Source organism: Malurus melanocephalus, unplaced genomic scaffold (genome assembly GCF_030028575.1).
Source record: "Malurus melanocephalus ecotype Western Australia unplaced genomic scaffold, MMel_1.1 scaffold_786, whole genome shotgun sequence".
In the NCBI taxonomy this organism is placed as follows: Eukaryota; Metazoa; Chordata; class Aves; order Passeriformes; family Maluridae; genus Malurus; species Malurus melanocephalus.
In genome coordinates this window covers 56,999-84,910 of record NW_026624018.1, presented here as the reverse complement: position 1 = coordinate 84,910, position 27,912 = coordinate 56,999, and the positions used below count along the sequence as shown (strand labels likewise).

Below are 27,912 nucleotides of genomic sequence, written 5' to 3'. Positions count from 1 at the left end.
GGTGTGGGGGTGATTTTCTGCTAAAACTTGGGATTCAGAGCTGGAAAATGGAGACGGGGTCGGGACGGGAGTGGGTTCATTTCCCGGGGTGCCCCTCTGGAGCAGAGCTGTCCTTAACGCCGKCGCCAGCTGGTTCGAGCGTGCCAGCATGCTGGTGATCCTGCTCAACTGCGTCACCCTGGGCATGTTCCGGCCCTGCGAGGACGTGGAGTGCCAGTCGGAGCGCTGCACCATCCTGGAGGTGAGGATCGCGCCAGTCCTGGGATTTGTGGGGTGCAGGGGGGAGCTGGGACCCCATTGTGTTCCTTTTTCCTGTAAGAAGCTTTCCCACAGGGATGGGTTTTCCCAAAAGCCATCGTGGGAGCTGCTTTGGGTGAAGCCTGAGGGCTGATCTGGACCTGTCCCAGCAAGACCCTTCCTYTCCATCCTTAATAAGGGTACAAATGGGAASACAGAYCCCACTGSAGTCCTTGGACACACATTAATMCTATCTYGGATTAATCCAAAYCCYRTCCAACCTGGCCTTGGACATTTCCTGAYAGGTTTTAGGCAGGAAAGGGGTGRAAAATCCCCATTATCCYTCCCMTGTCACARCTTGGAGGARGGATTRGAARCCARAAYATGAGGTGGAAAAGCCTGAACCTCWTTATGGRGATAATTAAATGAAATTAGGGAGCAAAATCTGGGTGTAGTTTATTAAGAGAAAGTTGTTTGATARAGACAAATCCCTCTCCAAAGGCTCTCCTGGAAGGGCTCTGAAGTTTCCCTGGAACATTCTCAGCTCCCCCAGCCTGGCTCCAGAGCAGAGGGGCTCCAGCCCTGGGATATCCTCGTGTCTCTCTCAGTGGATGAGCAGGAGCTGGGGGCACTGCCCAGACCCTGCAATGCCCCAGGAGCTGTTCCAGGGGAGGGGACAGGTGGCATTTGGGGAAGGGAACACGGAATGTCCCATGGTGGGAGCATTCAGATCTCTGAAGTCCTTCTTTCCTGCTCTCCAGGCGTTTGACGACTTCATTTTCGCCTTCTTTGCGGTGGAAATGGTCATCAAGATGGTGGCCCTGGGCATCTTTGGGCAGAAGTGTTACCTYGGAGACACCTGGAATCGCCTGGACTTCTTCATCGTCATGGCAGGGTGGGTAACAGCCTCACCCATTTATCCTGAGAGCAGGAAAATCCCAGGGAGCCGAATCCATGGACTGTCCTGGCTCGTTTTTGGAATCTCCCAAGTCTTGGTTTTTCATTTGCCACCCCAAAGCTGCACTGGGATGGTGGGAGGTGTTCCTGAGGGTGGAACTGGATGATCTCCAAGGTCCCTTCCCATCCAAACCGTCCCACAATTCCATGAATTCTCCACTGTTACCAACACCAAACACAGCAATCCCATTCCAGATGGATCAGCCCGACTTTCCCATTGTTCTGTAGGAAATTATTCCCTCATCAGGGCAGCTCCCAGGAGAGTTGCTTGGGTTTGGGGTGGGTTAGATTGTGGGTTTTTTGTAGYGATTCTTCCATCTCTGTCAGATCAGCACATCCGGATCTGATCCAGAGTGTCCCAGTGCTGCTGTGTCCAAAAAAAAAAGCCCAGAGCAGCTCAGCCCCTCTCCTGCTCCATGTCACCATCAGAGAGAGGTGGGAATGGGGCAAATAAAGAGAAGGCAGCCCAAAAATCCCATTAAGAAGGTGGGAAGAGCTGACCAGGAGTTAACCCAAATTCCAAGCCTCCTGGAAACTCCTCCTGCTGTACTGAATTCCTGAATTCCCTCTGCCCCAGCTGCTKCTTCGAGCAGGATGTGTTAACAAACAGCTCCAAGGACAATCCCATTGCTTTTGACACCACTTCCCTCATCCCCACAGGGAATAACTGAGAGGAGTAAAACCTTGGCAAAGCTCAAACTTGGGGGTTTTTTTTCCCAATAAATAAACAGCTTTGGACAGTCCAGGCTCTCCTACCTGCCCAGCACATTCTGGAAAGGGATGGAAAGCTTTAATTACTGCCTGAGCTCTGAATTCCTGGGTTCCTAATGACCAGCCTGGGGTTAATTAAAACATCCCTGTAACATGTTGGGGCGTTTTTCCCCTTCCATTAGTGYTGTGCCATCCTCCCTGCGCTAATGGAGTTTTGTTGTGCTGTTGCTCYGTGTTATTTGTCGGGAATACAATTAGGAGCAGCTTTAGTGCCTTGAATAAAACATGAGCRCTCCTGAGCGGAGCTTCCTCGGAACTCGGGTGCAGTTCCAGCCTGGGAAGGAACATCAGGGACAGCACAAGAATCTCATCATTCATTATTTCTTCCTTAATTATGTTTTCCTATAAWGCTGCTGCAGTGTTTAAGTGAGGAGTGGTAGGGGAAGAGCAGAGGGAACTCGGGCTCGGGATTTTGCCAGCCGTAACCAAGGTGCTGATGGTGTTTTTTCATACTGGATATCTGGGATTAGCCCTCCTGAGGGTGAGCAGGGAATCCCCAGCTCCTCAGAGATCTCCTAAACCCAGGATTGAGGGATCCTGAGAAGGCAAAAAGGTGAAGCCCTCTGCTCAACCCCAGGGGCAGCTTTGGCATCCAGAGTTTTTGTGGGATGAGGGGGAAAGGGGCTGGTGAGTCCATTCAGGAGTTTTCCAAGGTTTTTCCCCACCTTCCATGGCTTGAATATGTTTGAGGAACAGCAGGAGACACTGCTGCCTGTCTTGCATTACCCAGGTTGAGGATGAGGAGAAATAAAAACCCTTCCCTGGCTGATCCTGGGCTGTCTCCAGACTGTTTTGGTGGATCTGAGCCATCCCTGGGATGTGATTTCAAATCTCTTTGAAGAGAGGCTGGAGCTGGGAGCARCCCTGGGGGAGGAAAAGCTGTGCCATGGGCTGGGCTCCCCTCTGCCAGTACCACCACCCCTCAATCCTCTGTGTGATCCTGAACCCGGAGGGGTTTTCAGCCGGGAACTCAGCAGCAGGGTAACAAAGCTGCTTTTCCCAGTGAGGGGATGGATGTGCCCAAGCCATTCTGAGAATTTTTGGGATGAGAAGAGGAACAATTGCCAGGCAGTGCTCACTTTGCCTCCTCAGAGGAAGAGCAGCATTCCAGAGGGAGCAGGGAAACCAGGGAATAAATGCTGCATATCGAGTCTGAGGTTCCTTCCAGCTCCCAAAATCCTCGTGTTTTTCCTTGCCTCAGAGACATTCCCTGGAAAATCCCAAACCTGATGGAGTTCATGGCCTCTCCATCTGTCCAGCAGCCAGAGTTTSCAAGCATTTCCCCAGCACCAGGGATGTTGCTCAGCAGAGCTGRAACCAGAGGGGTTCCTGGCCCATCCAGTCCCTGGGGACATTCCAGGCTCCCAGGATTTATTTTGCACTGGCCAGCRGAAGGTTTGGAAGCTGCTGTGTTCYCTGTGCCAGCAGTGAGGGATGGAAGGGACCTTAAATCCCATCCCATTCCATGGCAGGGACCTCTCCCGCTRTCCCAGGCTGCTCCAAGCCCATCCAACATGGCTTTGAGCACTTCCAGGGACACAGAATTGCATCCATTGCACAACGGGTGGATTTGCCCTCCAGCAAAGCTGCTCCTGACCCTGATTCCATGCCAGGTCTGATCATCCCCCCATCCTGACCCCTTTCCCGTTTTCCCTGCAGGATGATGGAGTATTCCCTGGATGGACACAACGTCAGCCTCTCGGCCATCCGCACTGTCCGTGTCCTTCGGCCGCTGCGAGCCATCAACAGGGTCCCGAGTAAGTGACACTTCCCGGGCACAGTGGGGTCTGGGAAAACTGGAAAACMCTGGGAATAAACCCACCCCACCTGGCTCTGTGCTGTGCATTAATAATCTGCTCTCTTGCTGCTGGGAGTAAATGAATTTATWTTAATTTTTAATTAAATTAGTAAATGTAGAAATGACATTTTTGTAATCGGTGTTAAAAAAGGGCAAAGGAGTATATTTTAGGGAATTGACCCCAGGGGCAGTTTTCCAATGTTTTTRTGACTTTTCTAAGGACAATAACTCTGCTGACAGTGTAATGTAAATAATGTTTCTACAAAAAAAGGGAAAAGGTCACTCCTAAGAGGGATCCTCTTGCCCTGATGGGTTTATTTTCCCTCCTCAGCCATTTAAGGTCTTTCCATGTCTTTATGTTTGGGATTAGCAGCTCGGGAGCCTTCGTTGTTGCAAAAACCCCATGGAGGGTTCATTCCACGTGAAACAAAATCGGGATCATCCAGGATGGGAAGTTCAAGTGGGTCCTAAATCCATTTTCAAGTGGCTTCAGCTGCTTGGCTTCTAAATCCAATTTGAAAGCTGAGCCACCAAGTTGGAATAATTCCCTGCTGGAATCAGCCAGCTGCTGAGCCAGCCTTTGCAAGGTGCTCAYTGCACAACAATTCCAGCCGTTTTTAACCCAAATCAGCTCCAAGCAAAATGCAAGGGTGTTGTATGGAAATCGTACGGATCCTTGCAAAAAAAAAAAAAAAAAAAAAAAAAAAAAAAAAAAAAGGTATGTTATGTTTCCTGTTCTGTTGGAAAGCACTTGGAGCAGCCCAGCCCCACATCCTGCACCTTTCAATCCTCAAAACCCATCACAGCTCCCCTATGGAATAACAGCAATCTCAAACTGGGATTCAGCTGGGCTGAGGGCAACAGTCAGGGGAATTTGAGGATTTACCCCAAGCTCCAAGGATCCAGGACTCTGGAAGCTTCAGGTGGAATTTTGCTCCATGTCGGACTTGTGTTTGTCTCCCTCCTCTCTGACACCACATGAGCCTTCCAAGCTGATTTTGCTGCACTTCCCGGGGGATTTTCATGTTTTTCCAGCAGACAGGTGATAGAAAATATTTCAATTTTTTCTGGTTAATATTATGTGGGATGAAATCCAGGGAGTTCCATCCGTATTTGGAGWGTGAGGAGCAGCTGGGCTGGGCTGACACCACCACCAGAGCCTGGAGCAAGCACCAGGATTAGGATTCCTAGAAATTATTCCCAGAAATATTCCCATTCCTGGAGGGTAGCCTCCACTTCTTTAGGAGACATCAACTCCATCCTCTTGGAACGTTAGGAATGTTGCTCTTTCAGACTGATACATYTCAGAATCTGTGGAGAAGGGATGGGGAAACCCCTGGATTTTGGTGTATTTTTGAAGTTTCATTTTCATCCTTTCATCCATGGGGATGCCCCACCTTAGCCAAGTAATTTCCTGGAATTCCAGCATATCCCAGCAGTGGCAAGAGGGCAGCACCATCCATGTCCAGCACCTGGGAATGGGATTTTTGGCTCAGGAATGGACACACAGGGATGTGGAGCAGCTCAAATTTACATCTGGATCAGAAGAGATGGACCTGGCRTTGAATCACCCCCTGGGAAGAACAGGGAGAACCAACCTGAAGATTTATCCCTGGAATTCCTGGGCTCTTCCCTGGGATCCAGCCAGCACTGTCAGCTCTTCGCCTCCAGGCATAATAAATTCACCCACGGGATGATTTCATTTCTATGCTGTTGGTTAAGAAAAGAAAGAAGAACCCCAGCCAATAAAAACATCACTCCTATTAGAAATTATTCCTTCCAAACCGCTGGAAAAATAGAATTCCTGCAATTTATGCACTTGGCAGGGKCTGGAGTCAAGGATTTTTTTTCAGCAGTGGTCACTGGGGTTGATTTTTTTTTTCTCCAATCCATTTCACTGCTTTATTTTTATTTTTCCACTGTGTGGTTGAAAGCAGGMCTTGGATGGAACAGGAATGATGATCCCGATCCTTGTTTCAGCTGAAGGGATGCTCGTGCTCTTTCCCCCTGGCACATTYGGCATCCCACTGGGAGCCCGGAGCAGTTGGAGAACAGATGGATTCCATCTCAAGGATGGTGTCACTGAACAGCCCAAAACACTGAAAGGAGCTGGGCAGGAAAAAATTGTTTGGCACAGGGAGAAGAGTTTTACCCATTTTTGGAAAAAAAAGAGAGAGAGATATCAGTGAGAAGGGGGGAAAAACCAGGAGAAAAGTGCAGCATTATCTTTCCAGTGGGCCACCCTCTGGAGATTGCTTTTTATTCCCATTTTCTGAGCCTTTCRCCCTCCTGACCTCCCTTCCCAGCCTCAGGGTTTGGGGGAAAAACCAACATCCCAATTTTCCTCCTGGGGACACCCCAAGGTGGGAATGGAGCATTCTCCCCATCACATCCCAGTTTTCCCTCCTCCCCCAGGTATGAGGATCCTGGTGACCCTGCTGCTGGACACTCTGCCTATGTTAGGCAACGTCCTCCTCCTGTGCTTCTTTGTCTTCTTCATCTTYGGCATCGTCGGCGTCCAGCTCTGGGCGGGGCTGCTGAGGAACCGCTGCTTCCTGGACAGGAATTTCGCCATGTGAGTACAGCAAAATGAAGAATTTTTCACCTTTCCCTTCCTTTCTGTCTGTCCCCTGTTGGAAAAATCCTGGCACTCAGCAGGGCTCTGGGTCCAGCTGGGAATTTTTTCTCTGAAAAAATCCCATTTGTCAGCAATTTCCTCGGGGTTTGAGTGGCGCTTTTGTGTTTTCCTGCTGCACCTGAAGGACAAGGATRGCAGAGGGTTGGATTAGCTCAGCTTGAGATCCCTGACACTGGGAATTGGAGGATTTAGAACAAATTCCCAGTTCTCCAAACAGTTCAGGTCACCTAGCACACCCCAACCCCTGGCAGGGGGGCAGTGAGAGGGAAAAGCTGATGAAACTCAGACAGAAATCCTTTTTGGGGGTTTAAGATAAGAAGCCAGATGTGAAAAACCTTAAAATCACTTGGACACAGCTCAGGGTATGGGACAGGCATCGGGAATGGGCAGCACCTGGAATCACAGAMTCTTTAAGGCTGRAAAGCACCTCCTGAGATCATTGAGCCCAAATTTCATTAGGCCAATTTTCCTTTCAGTTCTTCCAGGCAGGGAATTTTTCTGCGCATCACCTGAGACCCCTATCCACCTCCACCCRCCCCCTGCCCTGCTGAGCCTCACCTGGGACCCCCACCCACCCCCAGCCCCATTTAAGCAGCTCCATTTAAGCCCAGCCCAGGCTCTCAGTCCCAGTTTGGGCTGAGCTGTGGGGTTTGTTCCAGGTACCTTTGTCCCCTGCCCGAGCTCCCTGGGTGAGTCCTGGATCTGCTCATCTTCGGCTCTGTGGGGGCTTTGCCTCGACCCCACTGCCCACCCTGGGCTGTCSCTGCTGGRTCAGAGCGGGATYGTGGAGATGCTGCTGGAGCTGGGATGGCTCCAGGTGATTTTGGGGGGCTTTGCCCAAGTCCYGGTGCTCGTTGTGATGTAAGTCACAGTATTCCAGAGGAATTTGGAGAAGGGAGGCTGCTGGGGGACCCATGGGGCAGGAATGGTGGAGGAAGGGCTTTCCCAGCTCGGTGTCAGCAGGAGGAATGTGGGGATCTCAGTACCTCAACCCARTGCTGCTGGGCTGGGTCGAGCTCTCTGTCCACGTTCACCCCCAGCACAGCACCGGGATGGAGCCCCAGTGCAGCCAGCATGGAAAAGCCAGCTCCATCTGGGAAAATCCTCCAGGAAGGCTCCTGTCAGAGCTGTCAGCAGCTCAGGGGTGAGGGAATGCCCCAGCCCAGCTCTTAGGGCACCTCTGGCTCTTCGGGAGGAGATGGAGCCTGTAATTACAGCCYTGGCTAATCACCCGCTGTCTGCGCTCGGATGGGCTGTGGGACAGGCAGGGAACATCCCCCAGCTCCTGCTGCTGCCTCTCACCGCTCAATCCTGGTGCTTTCAGCTCCCTGAGCCTTTCCCCGTCCTCTGCACCAGCTCTGGGGGCATTTGCTCATCCGAGCAGAGGTGCTGAAAGGTGGAAAATGGATGAATTTGCCATGGGTGTGATTCCACTCCCGCACCCCGATGCTCCAAACCCTCCCCTGCAGCCCCAAATTCCCATGGACAGGAATTTGCTGTCCATGAAAACCCTCCACACTCCATGTGACCCCTGAGCTGGCATCCCAAAGCCCAGATTGTGGTGCTCCAGCCCACATGGAATCCTGGAATGGGTTGGAAAGGACCTTAAAACTCAGCCAGTGCCACCCSTGCCGTGGCAGGGACATCTCCCACTATCCCAGGCTGCTCCAACCTGGCCTTGAACACTTCCAGGGATGGGAAATCCCTGATTTCTCAGGCCACAGAAGTTTCCTAGCCCTTCAGGAGGCTGGGAGGGGCTGATGATGGATGGGCAGCCAAGCTGGGGCTGAGCACAAGGTCCTGGCCCAGATTTCCTTTACAGCCCCTTAGAGAGGAAAACCAGAATTACTGGAGGGTCTCCCCTTGGTGCTGCGGCCAAACCCTCCCAGCTGAACTCAAAACTGCTTTAAACAGAGGATCTGGACAAAATCCAGGGGTCAGGGAGGGCCCTAACCCCAAATTTTCTGGATTAAAGGAGGTGTAAGTRAGCTGACAAACAGGTCAATCACAAACCCAGCTTTGTCCTGCTACGTTCTGCCCTGCAGCTTCCTGGGCCTGCAGCTTTTCCAGAGGCATCAGATGGAAGAGCTGACTTTGATTTTTGCCGTCATTCTTCTTTCCCACGGAAACCTTTTTYCTTTTCAATCTCCCTCAAAAAGTTGGCAGCTTCAGGGGAAATCAACTATTTTTAAGTGGAGCACATTGTGATAGAAATTGGGGAACTTTTTGGAGGTGCATTGGGAATTTCTGCTTTTTCTTTCTCCCTCTTTGAGAGCTGCACTGTTACAGTGCTGGAATGAGGTTATTTAAGGATTTTAACAGTGATTTTGAAGGAATTGCTGGGTTGTTGCAGTAGAGAGTTGGAACTGGGTCTCTGGCCCTAAATTGGATGTGTTTGYTGGCATTTTGGATCCCTTCCTGTCCCATGGAAGCAGCTCCTTCCCRATGGGATGGAGGCTCTGGGAAGAGGGAAGGGCTGGGCTGGAAGTGCCCCCCAAGTGACTGATTCTGTCACAGGGACAAGTTTCAATTGGTGAATGATTTTGGGGAAGGCTGTGAAAGTGAGGACGGGGAGGAAAAATTCGTTGAGGGAGCAGCCAAACCCAACCAGGTTTCTCCCACCCCTCCCAGCCAAGCTGTGCTTCATTTTCCCTCTTGGATTTTCCTCCCCCAGCCACCAAATGGGGCCATTTTTCTGCTACTCCCAGTGGTTCTTTCCCAGATCTTCCCTGGGCAGCCTCCCCGACCCCAGCCCGGGCTCTGTGTCCTGAGGCAGCTGCTCTGCACCCCAAAATTCCCTCAAAGGCCACTCCTGGGATGCACAGACAGTGTGGGGCTCGAGGCATTCCAGTGGGATGGTCACTGATCCCATAGTTTGCCACTTGGGAGTTAGTCACTTCTCAGGTGTCTCCTCTCTGCTCCTTGTTTCTTTCCCCAGATTTTCCAGCAGTTCCCGAGTTTTCCCACACCTGGGTGTGTTTGAAAGTTCTGAGCCCCCCTCAGTGTGGCCCTGCTGGCTGGGGTGTCTGCTGTTCTCCCAGACACGCACCTGGCCCCTTCTCCAGCCCATTTTCAATGGAAATCTCCTCCCAGGAAAGCCAGCTGGCKGGAGGGCAAGGAAAAGGCTTGCAGGCAGTCTGGGAGGAAAAATATCTTCCAGGTTTTTGTTGAATCCAGAAACAGGGCAGATGATGTTACAGCTTTGTCTGGAAGGGTGGGATGTGCGAGGAGAGGGGAGGAGCTGCCGGACACAAATAATTCCCAGCCAAGCATGCCCAATCCCTGGGATGTGCTGCTCTTTCCTATCCCATTCCTGAAGCCGACAAGCCCTCCCCACCCATCTTAAGTAATTGGATGCTGGAAGAGAACCAGATTTCCCAGGAAAGTCGTTGAGGGCTGATTTCCCCTCAGCCCTGCAGCAATCGTTCTCTCCTTAAAATGCAGCAGCTCCTGCTTGGCTCGAGGGGTTTGGGGAGCAATTCCAAGCAATTGTGTGGAATAACACTCGTTAAAGCCCAATCTCTGCACYAGATAGGGACATTCAGAAGGAGATAAAAATAGAGCTGTCCTGGCTGGAAGAACTTCCTGCTCATCGCCTGCCCGGATCTCATTTAAAGAGGGTGTTGCCTCTCCCTTATCTCCGGGTGGTTATGGAAGATCTGGGATCTCTGGAGCTCTGGGAACAGTGGATAAAGTCGGCTCTGGAGCAGTGCAGCTCCTCAGTAAGCCCTGAGTGATGCTGGCTCTCCCTGAGCACCCACAAATCTGGGACACAGCTTGGGAAAAGGCAGATCCTGCCGTGCTGCAATTCCAGCATTTCCTGGTCCAGGCTGTAGCAGAGCTGTCACCTTTATCCAAGCTGGTTACCCCAGATATGCAGGAAGCACGTGGTTCCCATCAATGTGGGCTCTTCCTTTTTCCCTGGAAGTGCAGAAGGAACTGGAGATGGCCCTGACTGGTCTCTCCTTGTGAAAGTTCATCCTGAGGGGGAAATTTATTTGGGAAGCTGCTCTGCCATCAGAGGAGTTATCTGCAAATCCCTCCAGAGAACCCAAAACTCCCTGCATTTTTGGGAAGAATCTGCCCTGCTGGGATTTTCTCTCCATCCCCTCTCATTTATTGCTTTTAACTGCTTTGTTTGCTTGGGGAAACTGGGGCTGACCTTTCCTGGGAGATCCCTGGGTATAAAGGGATTTTCAGGGGATTTTAGGGGCCATAATTTTGCCTGGGACTCACTGAAGGTTGAAGGAACAGCAACCAGCACCTCTTCCTGCCACTAAAACAAAGGATGACCCTCTTTTTCCTCACCCTCTTCCTTCCTTCCTTGCTCCAGGACGTACAACCTGACCTTCCTGCACCCCTACTACCGGCCGGACGAGGCGGAGGAGAACCCCTTCATCTGCTCCTCGCACCGGGAGAACGGCATGCAGAGGTGCTCCAACATTCCCACCAGGAAGGAGTTCAAGGTGGAATGTACTCTGAGCATGGATTCCTACAGYGCCAGCCTGGCCAGCCCCGAGCCCAGCAGCCGCAATTCCTGCATCAACTGGAACCAGTACTACAACGTGTGCATGGCGGGGGATGTCAACCCCCACAATGGAGCCATCAATTTTGATAACATTGGATATGCCTGGATTGCCATTTTCCARGTAGGATTCTCCCAATAATTTTGGGGTTTTTCCTGTTTCCGTTGGGTTTTTTGCTCAGAAAGGTTTTGGTGAATGCGCCAGAGGAAGAAGGAATTTGCTTGGCCCAGAGTGGAACTGCAAATAAAGGAAAGGAATAAATGAATCAGGCAATGAGTGATGTAAGGGAGCGTTTGGAGAGAAAAAACTTTGGGTTTTTCATGCGGTTTAGAAAAGGGGGAAAGCAATTACTGAGGCAGAAAATCCTTATGGYAAATTCCACCTCTGGAAATTGCATAAATCCCAGGGATTTTTGGGAACAGGATCTTTGTTGTTGTAGCATCAGGAAACTGAAAGTGGTATTGGGTTTTTTTAAACAAGATTTAATTTCATTTTGAAACAAAGAAACCTGGCACGGCTTAGGCTGGGTTTTAAATCTCAGGGTGATCCTGGTGAGCATGGAATGCTGGAAGGGGGAAAAATCCTTTCTGGACAGAATTCCTGTGAGGAAATTCTGCCCGGAGGGAATTTTGGTCTCTTTTGAGCCMCAGCTCTTCAGCAAAGCCCAAAGTGCTGCTCAATCAGACTGGGGGAGATTTTACAGGTGACAAAATACTGCTGCAGCTGAAATATTTTCCAAGCATTTGTGGCTCTGGAACATTRGAGTTCAGTCCAGAGGCTGTGGTTTCCCAGGGCTGCCCCAGCTGGCCTGATTCCTGTGCTCTTTTCCMTTTTTAATGGGCACTTCCTGGTTTTTGAGCATTTCTTTGGCTTTGGCTGGATGCCCTGCTCAGATCAGTCCTCCTGAAGTGGAGGTGGCATCTCCTAGAGGAGAGGAGAATTCACCTTTTAGCTTTGTTAATGATGAGTAATTACCCATTCCAGCGCTCTAAAGTTAATTTATGGATTCCATTCCAGCTCCACATTATCCCAGGAACTTGGTAACTCCCAGTTTGCACCTGGGAGTTGGAAATGTTGGCTCTGAGCATACACAGGAGCTGCCCTGGGATCACACTGCTGGTGCCAGAGGCTCAGAGCCAAATCCGGGGGGGTTCAGGCAGATCCCACCGGGCTCTTTGGGAAAACGCTTTGGAATTAGTGAGGAAGAGAGGAGCTGCTGGCTGGCAGTGAGTGCTGGAGAACGGGAAGAGGGAATTCTCCTTTTCCTGCTCTGGAACAGCCTTTTGACAGATCTGAGGGATGTTCCCAGGAGATCCCACCTGGCTCCCACCACAGGGCAGGGATGCTGAGGAGGAGCAGGAGATTCTCCAGAGGAGTTCTGCTTCCTTYTCCCTTCCAGAGCCTTTTTCCAGGCTGCAAATTTTCATTCCATCTCAGCATTTGATTTCCTCACCCTCAAAGGGCTCAGTCTTATTTCAGGAAGGACCCCCCTCCACCTCAGGAGAGGCTTCAGCCAATCCCTGAGGGCAGAGCAGTGTCTGGAAAAGCCTGATCTCAGATCCYTTTGGCAGCTGCCAAGAGTGATGATTGGTTTTTAGGCCATCCAAATGCTCCAGAGGATTTCCWGCCAAAAACTCATCTCACGTCTTTATTCCTTTTGGAAGTGAGGGTCGATTTTTAGAAGCTGGGAGTGATTTAACTCCAGGTAAAGTGGCAGCTGTGGGGAGCAAGGTGCTGGCTCAGGCTGGATGTGGGAGGAGGGAATTGTCAGAGCAGGAGGTGAGGCRTTCAATCCAAACAATCGCCAGAAGCAGAGAACATTCAGCGAATAAATCCATGGAATTGCGCTCTCATCCCATTTAATAGCTGGAGCTGGATAGCACCAGGTCAGCAGTTGGATGAGGGCTCTGAGTAAGTGGTGCAGAAAGTACAACTGATGGATTGGGGAGCTCAGGAGCTTCCCTGGGGATTGGTATTGAATTACTGGGATGAGCCAGGGCCAATTGTCCGGAGCAGTTATTCTGGGGGATAATGAATCCATGGCACTTCGCAGGAGTTTGATGGAGCTGCCCTCGTGATTTATCCCAAATGAGCCAGGAATCTCGGTTTGTTCAGCCTGGGAAAGAGGCAGCTCCGAGGTGACCTTCCAGCACCTGAAGGAACTGATGGGAAAAATGGGAGAGATTTAAAAAGGGTCTGGATTGCCAGGAGAGGGGACAATGGGTTCAAACTGCCCGAGGGCAGGGAGAGATGGGATAGTGAAAAGGAATGTGAGGATGGGGAGGCCCTGGCAGAGGCTGCCCTATCCCTGGAAGTGTCCAAGGCCAGGCTGGACAGGGCTTGGAGCACCCTGAGATCGTGGAASGTGTCCCTGCCCATGGCAGGGGGTGGCACYGGCTGGGTTTTAAGGTCCATTCCAACYCCAACCATTCCATGATTCTGGRATCTGGTGCGGGTTAGAAGCTGAAGTGAGGGGGATGAAGGGAGCCCCACAGGGGAGATCCAGAAGGAAATTACCAAGGGTTCAGTTGGTTAGTGTTCAGACCATGGAAAATCCAAACCACAAGCAGACTCTGCAGAAAAGTCTGAAGATTTCCACTCCAGAACATCCTGCACATGGAGCCCAGGGCAGCAGGATGGGTGAGCTCTCTCAGCTGCTGAAATTGGGATTTGGTAAAGCCCTTTCACTCCATGGCAGTGAATCTGAACTTCCAAGGTCTGGGACAGGCGACTGCAGGAAAACCAGGAATTGTGTAGTCAACCTTCCAAGGAGAAAAGAAGTCAGAGATGGGAGAACCTGATGCAAATAAAAAAATCTTTGAGTAGTAAAGGGAATGGCTGTGTCCCTGGGYGCCTGGAAGGACAATAATTCCTGATGTAATCCTGCAAATTATTCCTGTTTCGCTTCCCCTCATTTGCTGTGTGTGAGGCTAATTCGTGCCTGTGTTTGTCACAAAGGCACGYTCAGTGCCAAATTAGGCGAACTAATTAGCTAATTACAGCCTAAATGGGAGGAGATGGAGTTGAAATTAACTGGGAGGTTTGGCCTGATATGAGGATCCCTTCATTGCACACGAATTCCAGCCGCAGCCATCTAAGTAGGAATTACAGGTATCGCTGTCACACGGCAGGTAATGGATTATCCCCCTCGGAAAAGCCCAATTTTCTTGGAATTACTGATGGCCCCARTGCAGCAACCCAAACCTTCCCACCTCCCTGCCCAGCAGGCTCAGGGAGGCCAGCCCTAGAGCAGAAATCCCAATAAAATAAAAGGGATTGAGGAGCTGGGAGAAAGTTTGGGAAGAAGAGATGTTTCAGCTGCTTTGTCTAAGGGTAGAACCATTGATTGGGGAATTTCCCATGGGATTTGTGGGAGACTGGACTCACACTTTGCTCCAGGGTGGCACTTCAGGCAAAAGCTGAAGGGGAAAACCATCCCAGACAGATCTGAGAAGAAGCAAAGGGAACACCCAGTTCCTCCTTACCTCCTTTTGGGATGTGCTGGGTAGAGCTGAGCCTGGAGAGCAAATCCATCAGGAAAAATGGCTTGGATGCTTCAGGAAATGTCCCTGAAATTCAGGAAATGCCCATCCAGTCCAGGAGAGATCTTTCTGGCACTCAGGAGTGACCTTTCCTTGCTCTGCTTCTGGAAGCTCAAGCTCCTTACAGAATCCCAGCTCCAGAATGGTTTTCCTGTTGGCTCATGCTCTGTACAAAGGTGTTGTTAATTCCCTGCTCACTCTCCACTGCACCCTCTGCTCTCCCGCCTCCAGCAGTCCCACAGATCCTGGGAAAGAGCCAAAAAACTGGAACAGAAGGAAAAGGTCTGAGGCTTCCAGCTGCAGCTGTTTGTGCCTAAAGTCACTTCAGGGCTGTTTTCAGGAKCTGGGTGCCCATGTTTGCAGCGTTCATTGAGCAGAGAAATTCAGGATTTGGGGCCAAAAGGACTTTTTTTCCTGCACTGGTTCATTCTTTAAATTGGAGATCCRTGTCAACAATGCTCCTCTGTGCAGAATTTGGCAAGAGAAGAGCTCRGAGCTTTTCATTCCCACTGCTTGGAGCTGATGCTTTGTCACTCAACTCAGATCTGTTTTGGATCACCGAAAATATTTCCCTCGAAATGACGGGGTTTGAGCTCTGTTGGTGTTGCTTTTTTTAATTTGGTCAGCCAAATAAACAGCGCTCGCTGCATTTGAAGAGCTCTCCGGCTGAATACCCCATCTAAAAATACCCAGCCCTTTTCAAGCAGCTCCGAGCACGCTTCCAAGAGGGATTTGTTGCTTWTGGAAAAATCTTCGTTTTGAAGGTTGGGAGGAGGTGTCTCCTATAGGACAGGGCAGAGGGGCCACCCTGATCCCAGAAATGGTCCCATAGCCGATGGGAGGTGTTGGATGGGCTTAGAAACCTCCTGCAGCTGAAGTTTGGAMTTCCAAAGCTCTGGAGTTTTGGAAGGGTTTCATCCAACCTAAATYGTGGATTCTTGTGTTTGGAGGAGGAGGAGGGGTCCTGCTGTGGGCCCTGGCCTGAACTGGAGTCCGGGGGTCAGAAGGTCRCTGGTTTTGGGGTGCATCAACAACAGATCCAAGAGAATGGCTGGAGCTGTGCCAGGGGTGTTTWRGGTGGATTTCAGGGAAAGGTTCYTCCCCCAGAGGGAACTGGAACAGCTCCCCAGGACTTGGGCACRGCCCTGAGGCTGCCARAGCTCCAGGAGCATTTGGACAGYRCTCCCAGGGATTGTTGGGGCATCGGGGTTGAACTCTGATCCCTGTGYGTCCCTCCCAGCTCAGGATATTCCATGATCCCGTAATTCTTACAGGGAAATCCCACTTTGGTTGGATCGCCCCAAAACCTGCTGTGTGAYCTTAGGGGACACTTTCTCCAGAGCCAAAGGTGCAGCTCCTTGATCCAAATTTCCCAGCCAGGATCCAAGGAGTCCAAACCTGTCTGGGTGTTCACCTGAGTGAATTTTCTGCTCAATTCTTGCAGTGTTGGGAGAGAGGATAGGACACGAGATCTGATAATGCCAAATAAGATTGGAAATCAGTTGTGAAATGCACTCAGCTGTCAGCAAAGGTCTCAGCCGGGCTTTGCTTCCCTTTTCCTCGTGGCAAATCCTTCATCTTTAGGATTCCATCTTCCAGCCTGCCTCTGCCATAAATCCCAGATTTACAGGGCTCCCTGTGCTAATGGACTCRTTAGTGCTGCAGCTGAACAGTTAAATCCCTTCCCCATGCCAAGGATCCCTTACAAAAACCATGGAGACCAGGGATAATTATCCCAATAAATCAAACCTTGGGAATACGGACCAGGATGGGATTTGTTGAAGAAGCAGCTGGCTCAAATTGGGGAGGTTTTTGCTGTGGGATGAGGACCTTGCATTATTTAGTGTGAARCAGCAACAGCTCAACTTCCTTTGGGAGCCAAATCTTGATTTGTGTGTTTGTGTTGTTTTTGATCCCAGAGCTACAATTCCATGAGGTTTTGGGCAACAATCAACAGCACCAGTGACATGTCTGACTTTATCCCATATTTGTTGCTTCTCAAAAGCCACCAAGGACTGCTGGCACTGCCTGGGGATCGTACTTCTGGGGACAAATTTGATAGGTCAGGAGTCCAAGAGATGGAAAGGTGCAAAAATTCCTTTATTCTCTCATTTAGGGCCTCTTCCCAATGCAGATTCCCACTCTTCCAATCCCAATTTATAAAGCAGTCGAGCAAGGCCTTGACGTGGAGGGAAAAGCATCTGTTCCAAGGATGTTACTCAGCGTAATGAACCTGCTTTTCTGGACACAGAGGTTCCTTAACGAGATGGTTCGGGAGGAAATAATTAAAATTGTGACGTTGGCTTCAAAAATAGAGATTTGATGATCTGCCAGGCTGGCTCTGCCCGTGGAATATTTGCTGGGCAGCGTTCAGGAGCCAAATCGGCATTGCCCAGGAGGGTGGGATAAGGAGAGGAGAGACTTTCAGGAATGGAAGCTGAAGGCTTTCCAGAATTTCCTGAGATCATCAGAGTAATTAACAGCCCTCCCAATTTACAGCACTGGGTCTCATCTTGATAAGGTTGATGAAAATAAAATATCAGAAAGCCTTGCAGCAGGGCCAGGGGAATGAGGAGATTAAAATAAATGGTCCCCAATGCTTACGGCCCTCCTCGGAGCTGCTGTTAGGTTCAGGATAATGGGTTTGGATGCAGATAATTCCCATTTTTCCCCCTCAAAGGACTCAATTTAGACCAAGGAAAAAGTGGCTGAGTGCAAATTATAGATGTCAGTCAAGATGAAGCCTTCAAACGTGGGTTTCCTTGGATTTCCAGAGCATCTCCCGCCTCAGCCAGGCACTGAGCTCAGCCAGCACCTGCARCCCTGGAATCAGATGGAATTTCTCRGTTGCCAGAGCTGTGTTTTATCAGGATTTTAATAAGGGAGAGATGCTGATTGTGGTTCCATGCTCAGGGAGGCTGTCACTCCAAATGGAGTTTGCTCAGGTAATCAGAGCAGTGAGATCTCGCCGTGAGACAGCGCCRGGCTGGAGCTCCGTGCGCTCCTCATTCCACTCTCATCTTCACACGGAGATTTCCCAAACTCTCCTCGACTGATTGGTGGCACCTCGAGGTTGATTTGGAGCTGCAGCCCTGGCACCAGCCATCGGTGCTTTTTAACAGCCAGGGATTCAGCTCTTGACTAATTTCAGTTGGAGTCTGAATGCGGTTTTTTTCCCYTGGATGATTCTTTTTTCTCTTTGTTATCTGACACTGAAGCAAGAAACATCCCGCTCTTGAGCCGGCCACAGCCAAGARCTTGCAAAGATTTTGGCAGGGCTCAGAGGCTGGGGAGGTTTATGATGGAAACTTCTTGCTGCAATAAAAGAAATCGTTCTGTGCAACCTCTGAAGTAACCCCAGAAAAACCAACACGAGCTCGCTGCCTCCCTGGGAGCGCTGGGGAGGTCTGAGTTAATTGCCAGCATCTTTAATCTTCATTTCCCTTGTGATTTTTGCTCTGGAGCTGTAGATTGGCTCTGATTAGCTTGCCTCGAAGATCTGATTCTGTCCCCAGTTACTCTYCCATAAATCAGCCGAGCATCTTTATTACAGCTGATGAAATCGCTGTGGCGTGAGAGAAGCAGGAGGATCAGAATCAGTGAAGATCCAAAAAAAACTGAATCTGGTTGGGTTTTGTCCACTCTTACCCTGCTCCTGTGAGTGAAGTGCTCGGGAAGCATTCAGGCCAAGGATCCATGGGGTCCAAACCTGGCTATGGCTCACCTGAGTGAATTTTCTGCTGAATTCTTGCAGTGTTGGGAGAGAGGATTGGGCACAGGACTGGAGATTTTAGTGCTCTACCTCAGGGGGATTAAAGGGAGAGAAATGATTTATCCCAGCCCTGGGGAGAACTGAAGGAGCAGGGAAGGACCTGAGCAYCACCCAGGAGCTGAGTGGGGTCAGAGGATGCCTCTGCTCTCCTGGGAAGGCAGGAATCTTCTCCCCAGGCTCAGGGGTGGCACCTCCTTGCCCCCAGGTGTGGGGCACCATGAGGGCCAGCAGGATCTCCAGCACCACCTTGCCAATCATCTTAATTAACCTGCCAATCATCTTAATTGAATCTCCAGCTCTGGCCCTGCAGCTGCTGATTTTTTCTGTGCCTCATGTCTCCCCCATTGCAGCAGGATCAGGAGTTCTCACCCTCTTATCTCCCTGATAAAGGATTGGGGGTGCATCTCTTGGAGGCTCCGAACAGGAGCCTTGGGAGAGGCTCCCTGAGGGAGGGACAGTGCCAAGGAAAGAATTCCCTGGGGAAGGAAGTGGCAGGGATCTGGTGGAGCCCTGTGTCACCTCCTGCCGTGATCCCTGTGTTCTCTCTGACCCTACAGAGGCTGGGGAGGACCGGCAGTGGAGCAGAGCCCGCAGGGAAAAGGGACCTGCCCCAAAGGGACTTTGCCCCCTATAAATGTTCCAGCCCCATTCAGGGAGAGGCAGGAACAGGCAGGAGGGGTTTGGTTGCTTGGCTGCTCCACAGAGATGAGTATCAAGGCAGTTTAACCCCTTCCCTGCTCYGGGAGAATGGCAGCACTGCAGGGAAAAATGGGGATAAAGAACCTTCTGCYATGGATGGATCTCTGGGGTTAMYGAGGGYTAAAGGAATTCCCTRTGGTTKGGTCAAACCCAGTTGTGGGCAKTTGGTGACAGGASAAGGGGTAGGGGTTCTGAGCTGCCAGAGGGCAAGGTTAGATGGGATTTTGGGAAGGAATTGCTCCCTGTGAGGATGGGGAGGGGTTGGAATGGAATTCCCAGAGGTTTTTGGGGACACACCACCCAGGAAATCCCCTACACCTGTGAAGTCTGAGCCTGCTCTTCCCACAGCAAACTCCTTCCCTGCAAACCTTATTAAATCAGGGATGATRCCACCAGAATTGGGGACAGGAGCAGTTGTGGGGTTGGCCAAGRCCTCTAAGGTGAGATGGGGATGTCACTGTGGGTGAATTCAGATGGGAGCTTGGATTCTGATGGAAAWTGGAATTCCAGGAAGGAATTTCAGCTCTAGTAACGAGCTACCACTGGAAGTTGGGTGTGTTTTATCTAAATAAAAAGTGTAAATTGCGTGGCTGAGCTCACTTGGCGCTGCACGCAGCCTGGGTGGTGTTAATTAAATCCTCAGCTGCTTTTTTTAGGGGAAGGAAGGCTGAGGAAACGAGCCTCAAATCAAGCCTACGTTTAATTAAAGTCTCTCTTCCATTCAGAGTCTCTCCCACCACGATAGTGGCACTGCAGCTGGAATGCTGAGCCGGTAGGAATCWCAAAGAAATCGGGTTTGAGGAAACAAAATGAAGTTAAAAATGTGGGAATTTTCCTGATTGCCTTACATAACCAGCAGCTTTAGGTGAAACTCCAAGTCTCTGGAGGGAGAGGCTTTTTTTTTAAAAAAAAAAAAATAGAATCCCTCCTTGGAATTTCTTTGCCTCAGGACTGGAGTTTCATGTGGTTTATTTTAATGTTTCATGGTTTTAATTGGTCYAGAAACCTGTAGGAACCTCCGGCCAGTCCTTTGSCCACACATTCCTGCTCTCCCAARCCAGCTGGGAACARYRCTGGATGGATCCCAAGAGTTTCTGYGGAGCGATGGGTGCCAGGCASMATCAGAAAATTGATATTTAATAATTTTTCAAGTGACTTTTGTCCTCACRCTCTGTTTCTCTGTCTCCCTGCAGGTGATAACCCTGGAAGGATGGGTGGATATCATGTACTACGTGATGGATGCGCACTCTTTTTACAATTTTATATATTTTATATTGCTCATCATAGTAAGTATGACCTGGGAGGTTCTTCTTTCCCTTGTCCTTGGGGGGTGAAGTTGTTCCCGGGATTTTCCCAGATGGGATTCAGGATTCAGGGCTTTCCCTCCCTGTTCCCTCCAGTCCTGACTTGTCACTTGGATGTCACAAAAAATTCAGGCTTTTCCTCCTTTGGCCTCCTCAAAGTGCCAGAGGGATCCTCATTTCTTTGAAGATCCCAAAAACCTTTGAATTTCCCCTGAACCCTTTAAAATAATAACAATCTCCTAATAGCAGCGTTCCTCCCTGAGGTCTCACATTCCCAAAAAAACAAAATATTCCCCATTGGAGGTGATGGAGGCTGTCTCCAGAAGCTGCCATTCCATGTCTGTAAGGTTCTGGTTCTTCTCCTCTGGGAAGTGGAAAAGTGAAGGGTTTCAGACAGGAGGGGAGCAAAGGGGAAGGCACCACAAAGATGCCAGGCAGGACATGGGATGGAGGTGTTCAGGAGTGCTTTTGGGATTGGATTGTCCTTATGGGTGACACTGTTCTCACCAGTGGGGGTTTGGAGCCTTGGGAAGACAAACCAATTCCCACCAGCAGTGAAAATCCACGGGAAAGCCTGGATCAGAGCAGTCTGGGAGTGCCTGGAGCAGTCAGCGAGTTCTGAGCTGTAGCAATGGGCCATGAGCAGAGATTTGCTCTCCACTCCRTCCAGCCGCTCTCTACAAATGGATCCATGTGGAAAAGGCAGGAGGTGACTCATTCCCAGGTCAATCKGAGCTGGGAAAGGCACCTTTGCTGCCTGTCCAGCAGTGTCCACCCTGCAGAGCTGCCCACAAACCATCTCCCAGGAGCCTCCCCCCAGGGACTGAACAAACAATCCCAGGTTAAATCCATCCATGCCCAGGGCTGGCCCCACAGATGGTGGCACTGCCCTGATGTCACTCCCTTTTCACCCCTCAGGGCGCTGATTCCTGCTGGGAATTTCCCTGACATTTCCCTTTGGCTGATTTAGGAAACAGAGTGGTGAAAAATCACTTTGTGGGCTCAGCAGCTGAGGGGAGAACGCAGCCTTGGGTTGCATTCTTGTCCCTAGGACCTCATTTTGAAAGCCTGGTGTCACCCCAGAGCAGCTCAACCGAGTGACACTAAATCAGCCCCTCAGGAGCTCTGTGTGATGCATTTCTGTGCCAGGGGGTCCMAGCAGCACAGGGTCACAGATCCGTGGTCCCTGAGTGAACCCCCAAAACGAGGGCTCACAGATCATTTCACACCACCTTTTGGGGTGTGAAACGATTCAAGAAGAGCAGAGGATGTTCCAAACCACACAAATTGGACTGGAAATCATCTTTCCCTGCAGGTGGCCAGATGTCCCAACCCTGCTGTGGTGGTGCTGGGTCGTGTTGTGTTTCATGCACTCTGCTTTAGCAGCAAATGTGATCCCTTCGAGGGGAGGGGAGGGAAGGGAAGGAGGGGAGGGCTGCTGCTGGAATAACTGATCACGGTTCAGAGTGAACTGAGCAGCTCAGGCACACACTGACAGAACATTTGGCGAGCAGACCCTGGGATCTGGCACACTGGGAAATCCCAGGATTGCCGTGAGCCGTGCTCGTGGCAGCGAAGAGCTCTCCTTGCTTCGTGCTGTTGCCTCAACAGCCAGTTTTCAATTCTGAGACAGACACGGTTAAGGGGATAAAAGGGTTTTCCCTCGGTATTTTAATAGGATCCTGGGTGCACAGCTGAACAGGGGGGAAAAGCCAAAGATGCACCCTGCACATAACACATACACAATTTTTATAGACKTTACAAATTAGCTTATCTGTCCAGAATTCCCCAATAAGAAACTTAACAAATGAAGTAATATCYCCCTATTCTAAAAAATTCTGGATGAGGCCAGAGCYCAGTTTATACAAAGTGTTCCAGAGAGAAGGCTTCACCCAAGGTTGGAGCCTCGAGTTTTGAGATGGTATAGGGTTCACTGATCCCCTACTCAGGAAGTTTRKTCTTTCTGCCCAGCAGGACCCCAAAACTAAGCTGGAACATCAGGCTACAAGAATTACAAGCGTGCAGGCTAAGGGTACAAGGGATATATAAATAGTACAGAAGATGCCTAAAAGGGTATATAACATACATAAAACAGTATATAAAATGTATTTTTAAATGTATAAATATATATTTAATATATTTTAAAGNCTTTCTGCCCAGCAGGACCCCAAAACTAAGCTGGAACATCAGGCTACAAGAATTACAAGCGTGCAGGCTAAGGGTACTAGGGATACATAAATAGTACAGAAGATGCCTAAAAGGGTATATAACATACATAAAASAGTATATAAAATGTATTTTTAAATGTATAAATATATATTTAATATATTTTAAAGATATAAAATATATAAAAGGGTATATAAAATATATTTTAAAATACATAATATATTAAAGAGGTATATAAAAATATGTAAGGGTATATAAAATATATTAAAATACATATAAATATATATATAATAGATTTTAAAGTATATAAAATATATGTATAAGGATATAAAATATATATAAATATATATAATATATTAAAAAGGTATATAAAATGTATGTAAGGGGATATAAAATATATATAGAAATATATATAATATATTAAAAAGGTATATAAAAATATATGTAAGGGGATATAAAACATATTAAAATACTTATAAATATATATAATATATTGAAAAGGTATCTAAAATATATGTAAGGGTATGCAAAATATATTAAAATACATATATATATATAATATATTGAAAAGGTATCTAAAATATATGTAATGGTATACAAAATATATTAAAATACATATATATATATAATATATTGAAAAGGTATCTAAAACATATGTAAGGGTATACAAAATATATTAAAATACATATATATATAATATATTGAAAAGGTATCTAAAATATATAAGGGTATATAAAACATATATTTTTATTAAACTATATTAAAAATCATCAGGCATCAGCGCAGTCCCCGCTGACTCCTCTCCCCGGGCTCTCCCCAGGTCGGCTCCTTTTTCATGATCAACCTGTGCCTGGTGGTGATCGCCACGCAGTTCTCAGAGACCAAGCAGCGCGAGAACCAGCTGATGCAGGAGCAGCGRGCGCGCTACCTGTCCAACGACAGCACCATCGCCAGCTTCTCGGAGCCRGGCAGCTGCTACGAGGAGCTGCTCAAGTACATCTGCCACATCCTCAGGAAGGTCAAGCGCAGGACCATCCGCCTCTACAACAACTGGCAGAGCAAACGCCGCCAAAAAGTGAACCCCAACAGCGGCGGCGGTGGCGGAGGGGGCGGGCAGAGCCAGCGGAGCAGGAGGAGGATCACCTCCATCCACCACCTGATCCACCACCACCACCACCATCAYCACCACCACTACCACATCAGCAACGGCAGCCCGCGGGGGCCCCGCGCCAACCCCGAGATCTGCGAGCTGGAGCTGCGCACGATGAAGCCGGGCGGGCGGCTGATGCTGCCGCCACCGTCGCCTTCTCCGCAGGGCCCCGCGCCCCGTCCCGACGCCGTGCACAGCGTCTACCACGCCGATTGCCACATGGAGGGGCCCCCCGGCGGCTGCAAGGCTCCTGGTACCCCTGCCAGCAGCAAACTGGCCGGGCTGGCCCACCACAGCAGCATGAACTACCCCACCATCCTGCCTTCCCCCACCAGCAAGGGCGGCTCCGCGCCCCTTCCCGCCGGGAAGAAGAACGGGAATTCTCCMGTGGCCGTGGTTAACAGCCCGGGGAATTTGGGCCTGGATTCTTACGGGAAGCTGCAGCAGCTGGTGGGAGAGCATGGTAAGGGCAACCAAGTTGGATTTTTCTGTTTGGGGAACCTGGATGAGGTGTTAATGGCAGCCCTGAGGTGCACTGATGGTTGGGATCATTGGGATCTCTGGGATCATTGGGATCTCTGACATCATTGGGATCTTTGGGATCCTGAGATCATTGGGATCATTGGGATCTCTGAGATCATTGGGATCATTGGGAGGGCACTGGAGCTAGAGGTGGGCCAGGCTGGGGCTGGGAGCTCTGTTCCCTCCATCCCTGTGTTTGCAGCTCCTGGATAGCCCAGGCTGGAGGTTTCTCTCTTGTGGTTGCAGAACGGGGATTTTGAGCTCCTCTCGTGTGCTTTGTGTTATCCAGGAGGGTCTCCCTCTCTTCTCACCCCAGAATAGATCTGTGCAACCCCTGGAATTGCATGTTCAGGCAGTGATGGAGCTGCCAGCTCCAGCAGGAGGATCAGGAGATGATGCCTTGAATGGGGTGAGCAGAGGGGAGCTCGCGGAGGAACACAAAATACAAGAAATTGAAGAGTTTAAAACAGGCAAGCACTGAAAGAACACGAACCAGACTCTTCCAGTGCTGCTCTGACAGACCCTGGAGCCTCTGAATTTCTGTTTGGCGAGGAGCAGCAAAAGGTTCGGTGCTCAGAGGCCATGTGGAGGGCAGGGCAGGAGCAGAGCTGCCCATCTCAGCCTTTCCCACGTCCAGCAGAAATGTAGGGCTGAGTTCTCCTGCAGATTTGGGTCTCCATTCGATCTGAGGAGCATTTTGGGGCACTCTGCGGTACCTCTGCCCCATCCCCTCTGTATAGACGCAGCCACCCCAACACTGGCAAGTTTTATCTCCTCTCACATGTAAATCACCCACTGGAGCAGCAATTCCACCCAAGGCTTGGATTTCTATTTTCTAAAATGTTTTCCCAGGCCTCATGACTGAAGCTAAAAGCCGCAAAAAATACTCTTAAACCCTCAAACAGCAAGAAAACAAAAAGATCCAGCTTCTATTTTTTAATCTCTTTAAGCCAAACTCGTCATTTGTTTTTTTCAGTGCCTGTGTTTTCCAAAACCATTTCTTTGCGTGTGCATGGACACAAATATTTACCCTGGTGATGCACGCGCTGAAAAAATACCGAACCCAGCTTGTGGGGGGGTCACAGGAAAGGGAGCTGGACAGGGAGCTTGGGTGGCTTGTCTTTGTTAATTTTGATGTTTTTAAGGGCTGCACAAAAGGGTAAAAGTGGATTGTTTATAGAAACCGCCTCGAGCAGACGCTTCCGAACGCTCGGGAGCTTGGCACGGGGGGCAAGGTTACTGCCAACAGCTCTGTTGTTCGGCAAGGACTTTGTATAAATCACTGCTGCATCCTTCACTGTGCCTGCAAATTAATTTTTTGGAGAGTGTGGTTTTACCTTGAGATAAAAACCCCGGGCTCTGCAGAAGTCTGGGACTGGGGAAGAAAGGAGGAGGAGGAGGAGGAGGAGGAGGAGAGCTGGTGAAGTCAGAGGTTTGGATCCTCATGTTCGCTGCTGGGGTCCTTTTTAGGAGAAGAAAGGCCCAAATCTCAGTCCCAGCTGTGACATCCCTGAGCCGGTTCGGTGATTTAAGATTTTTCCCTGCAGCCTGGGGTGATTCTTTGAAAGCTGGGATTAGATTGAGCTGTCATTAATAACACAATTACAGCGTCCTCTTTCCACAGAGGGATTGCAGCCCGGAGGATGCCAAAACGCTTTACACAAATCTCCTGGAATTGTTTTGGCTCCTCCAGAAATGTGGGAAGGGCTGGAAGGTGGCRAGAGGCTGCTTCTCCATCCTCTGAGGAAAACGGGCTGGGAAGGGGTTCAGGGCAGCCGGAGGCACTGGGAGTGCCCAGCTCTTCCCTTCCATGGATCTGGCTCTTCCCAGCCCTCCTTCCCACTCCTGCCACACCAGCAGGGCAYGGACAGGGTCAGTTCTGCACCAGGAGTGACCTCCAGGCTTTCAGGAGGATCTGTGAGTGCCGGGTGTGGCTCTGCCAGGCACAGCCCCGACTCCCCGTTTCTCCATCCCGAAAACTGAGCTAAAACCCCAAGCTCTCCGGAGCCTCCCTCAGCCTTTTAGGGCAAACAAAGAGCCTTTAACTTTCCCAAAAGATCCTTTAACTGTCTCCATCCTCTCCCCAGTCAGCAGGCCGAGAGTTTTCAGTGCAGGGGGAGCACAGGAGCGATAATGGAGAGCATTAAGGGGCATTAAGAGCCCGGGCTCTCCCAGCCCCAGCCGGGGGCAGGGTTGGTTCCTGCTGGGAAGGATGCAGCTGTGGAGGAGAGCAGAGCGATCTCCTGCCTTCTCTGTGGCGGATGAGAAGAGCTCCAGTACAGCCTGTTCCCCGCGTTCCCGTGCCCCGCGACGCTGGAGGTTATTTTAGCAGGCAGCCAAGGAGACTCTGGTATTTTGAAGACATCTGCGGCGCCAGGGCTCCTCGTATCGCTTTTAACACTTTGAGAGCATCAAAAGCCATCTGGACAAACGCCTCCCCGTGCTCCTCCAGAGGCCGGGCCGAGCTTTCCATCCTGGGATCCATCCTGAAGGGGATCACCGCGCTGATGGGCGAGGGGCAAAACATTCCTGATCCTCCCGGTGGCTTTGAYGCAATTCCCGGGAGCCAGGCCTGAATCCCAAGGTTGTTCTGAAGGCCACTAATATCCGTGTGACATTCAGACAAGGGAAATGTGTTTTGACTCGTGTCACATGCCAGCTTTCCAGCGAAGGGATGCGTTGGCTCTGTTTGGTGCTGCCTTCTGTCCCGTGCCCGGCCGGGAGCGGCTGGAATCAGCATTCCTGCTGGGAGAGCTCCAAGCTCCAGGGCACGGAGCCAGGAGCAGCCGTTGCTTTCAGCCTGGTGGCCACAAAATGCACCCAAGCGATCCCCATYGCACCTCCAGACAGGGACAGGGGGATGTGGCACTTAGGGACAGGGTTTATTGRTGCTGGGTGSCTGTCAGTGGTGTCTCTCGGTGGCTCACGGTGCGCTGTCCCCGCAGGTCTCCACCGGACGCCCAGCCGGCTGTCGGGGCTGAGCGCTGCCGGGGCGCTGCCGGGCACGGGCGGCCCCAGGCCGGGCTGTGAGCTGCAGGACTGTCCCTTCTGTGCCAGCCTCCTGGACGAGGAATTCGCCCTCAGTGACTCCGACAGCAACGGCGACTCCGACAGCAACGGCGTCTACGAGTTCACGCAGGACCTGCGGCACGGCGACCGCCGGGACCAACTGCAGCAGCAGCAGCAGCAGCAGCAACGGAGCAGGAGGAGGAGGAAGAAGAAGAAGGCCAAGGAGAGGAACAAGGTGACCAAGCTGTGGCGGGCGTTCGGCACCAAGCTCAAGAGGATCGTGGAGAGCAAATATTTCAACCGCGGGATCATGATCGCCATCCTCATCAACACCCTCAGCATGGGCATCGAGTACCAYGAGCAGGTCAGTGCCTGGAGCCCTCAGGGGGTGGTTTGGGTCGCTCTCAAAGCCGTGTCAGGAGGAGCAATGATGTTTATGCCAGCTGGAAATGGGGYTGGAGATGAGCCTGTGAGGGGCAGGAGGATTCTTCAGGGTGTGGGACATGTGGCAGCGCTGCTGGGGCATGCAGAGCTGAAATGGGTGTGATGGATTTGTCTGCGCCAAGCCTGGCTGCTCGTTGGCCGGGAATTATTCATATAAATATGAATTTTTGTGGTGGAAATAACTTTGGTCTGATGGTTGCAGGGGAGATAATCCAGGCAGAAATTTCTGCTTTGATCTGGACCTTTATTTAGAGACTTGAACTATCAGGGAATGCTAAAAGCAGCAAAGAAAAGAAATTAGAGTCTTTAAAAAGCTTTCATTTGCTCTCATCCTGTGTGAGCAGGTTTTTGTTGAAGTGTTTGGAGGGAGGGAGTAA

General features: G+C 50.4%; 1 protein-coding gene across 1 annotated transcript; it reads left to right on the top strand.

The window, feature by feature from the left end:
* Positions 1 to 102: 102 nt before the first annotated feature.
* Positions 103 to 27,912, top strand: LOC130584863 (voltage-dependent T-type calcium channel subunit alpha-1H-like). Its single transcript, XM_057385099.1, has 9 exons — positions 103 to 241; positions 999 to 1,132; positions 3,625 to 3,722; positions 6,179 to 6,338; positions 10,735 to 11,050; positions 20,134 to 20,226; positions 23,231 to 24,023; positions 27,028 to 27,455; positions 27,880 to 27,912. The coding sequence occupies exons 1-9, from the start codon at positions 149 to 151 to the stop codon at positions 27,910 to 27,912; spliced, it is 2,148 nt and encodes a 715-aa protein (XP_057241082.1). The 5' UTR covers positions 103 to 148.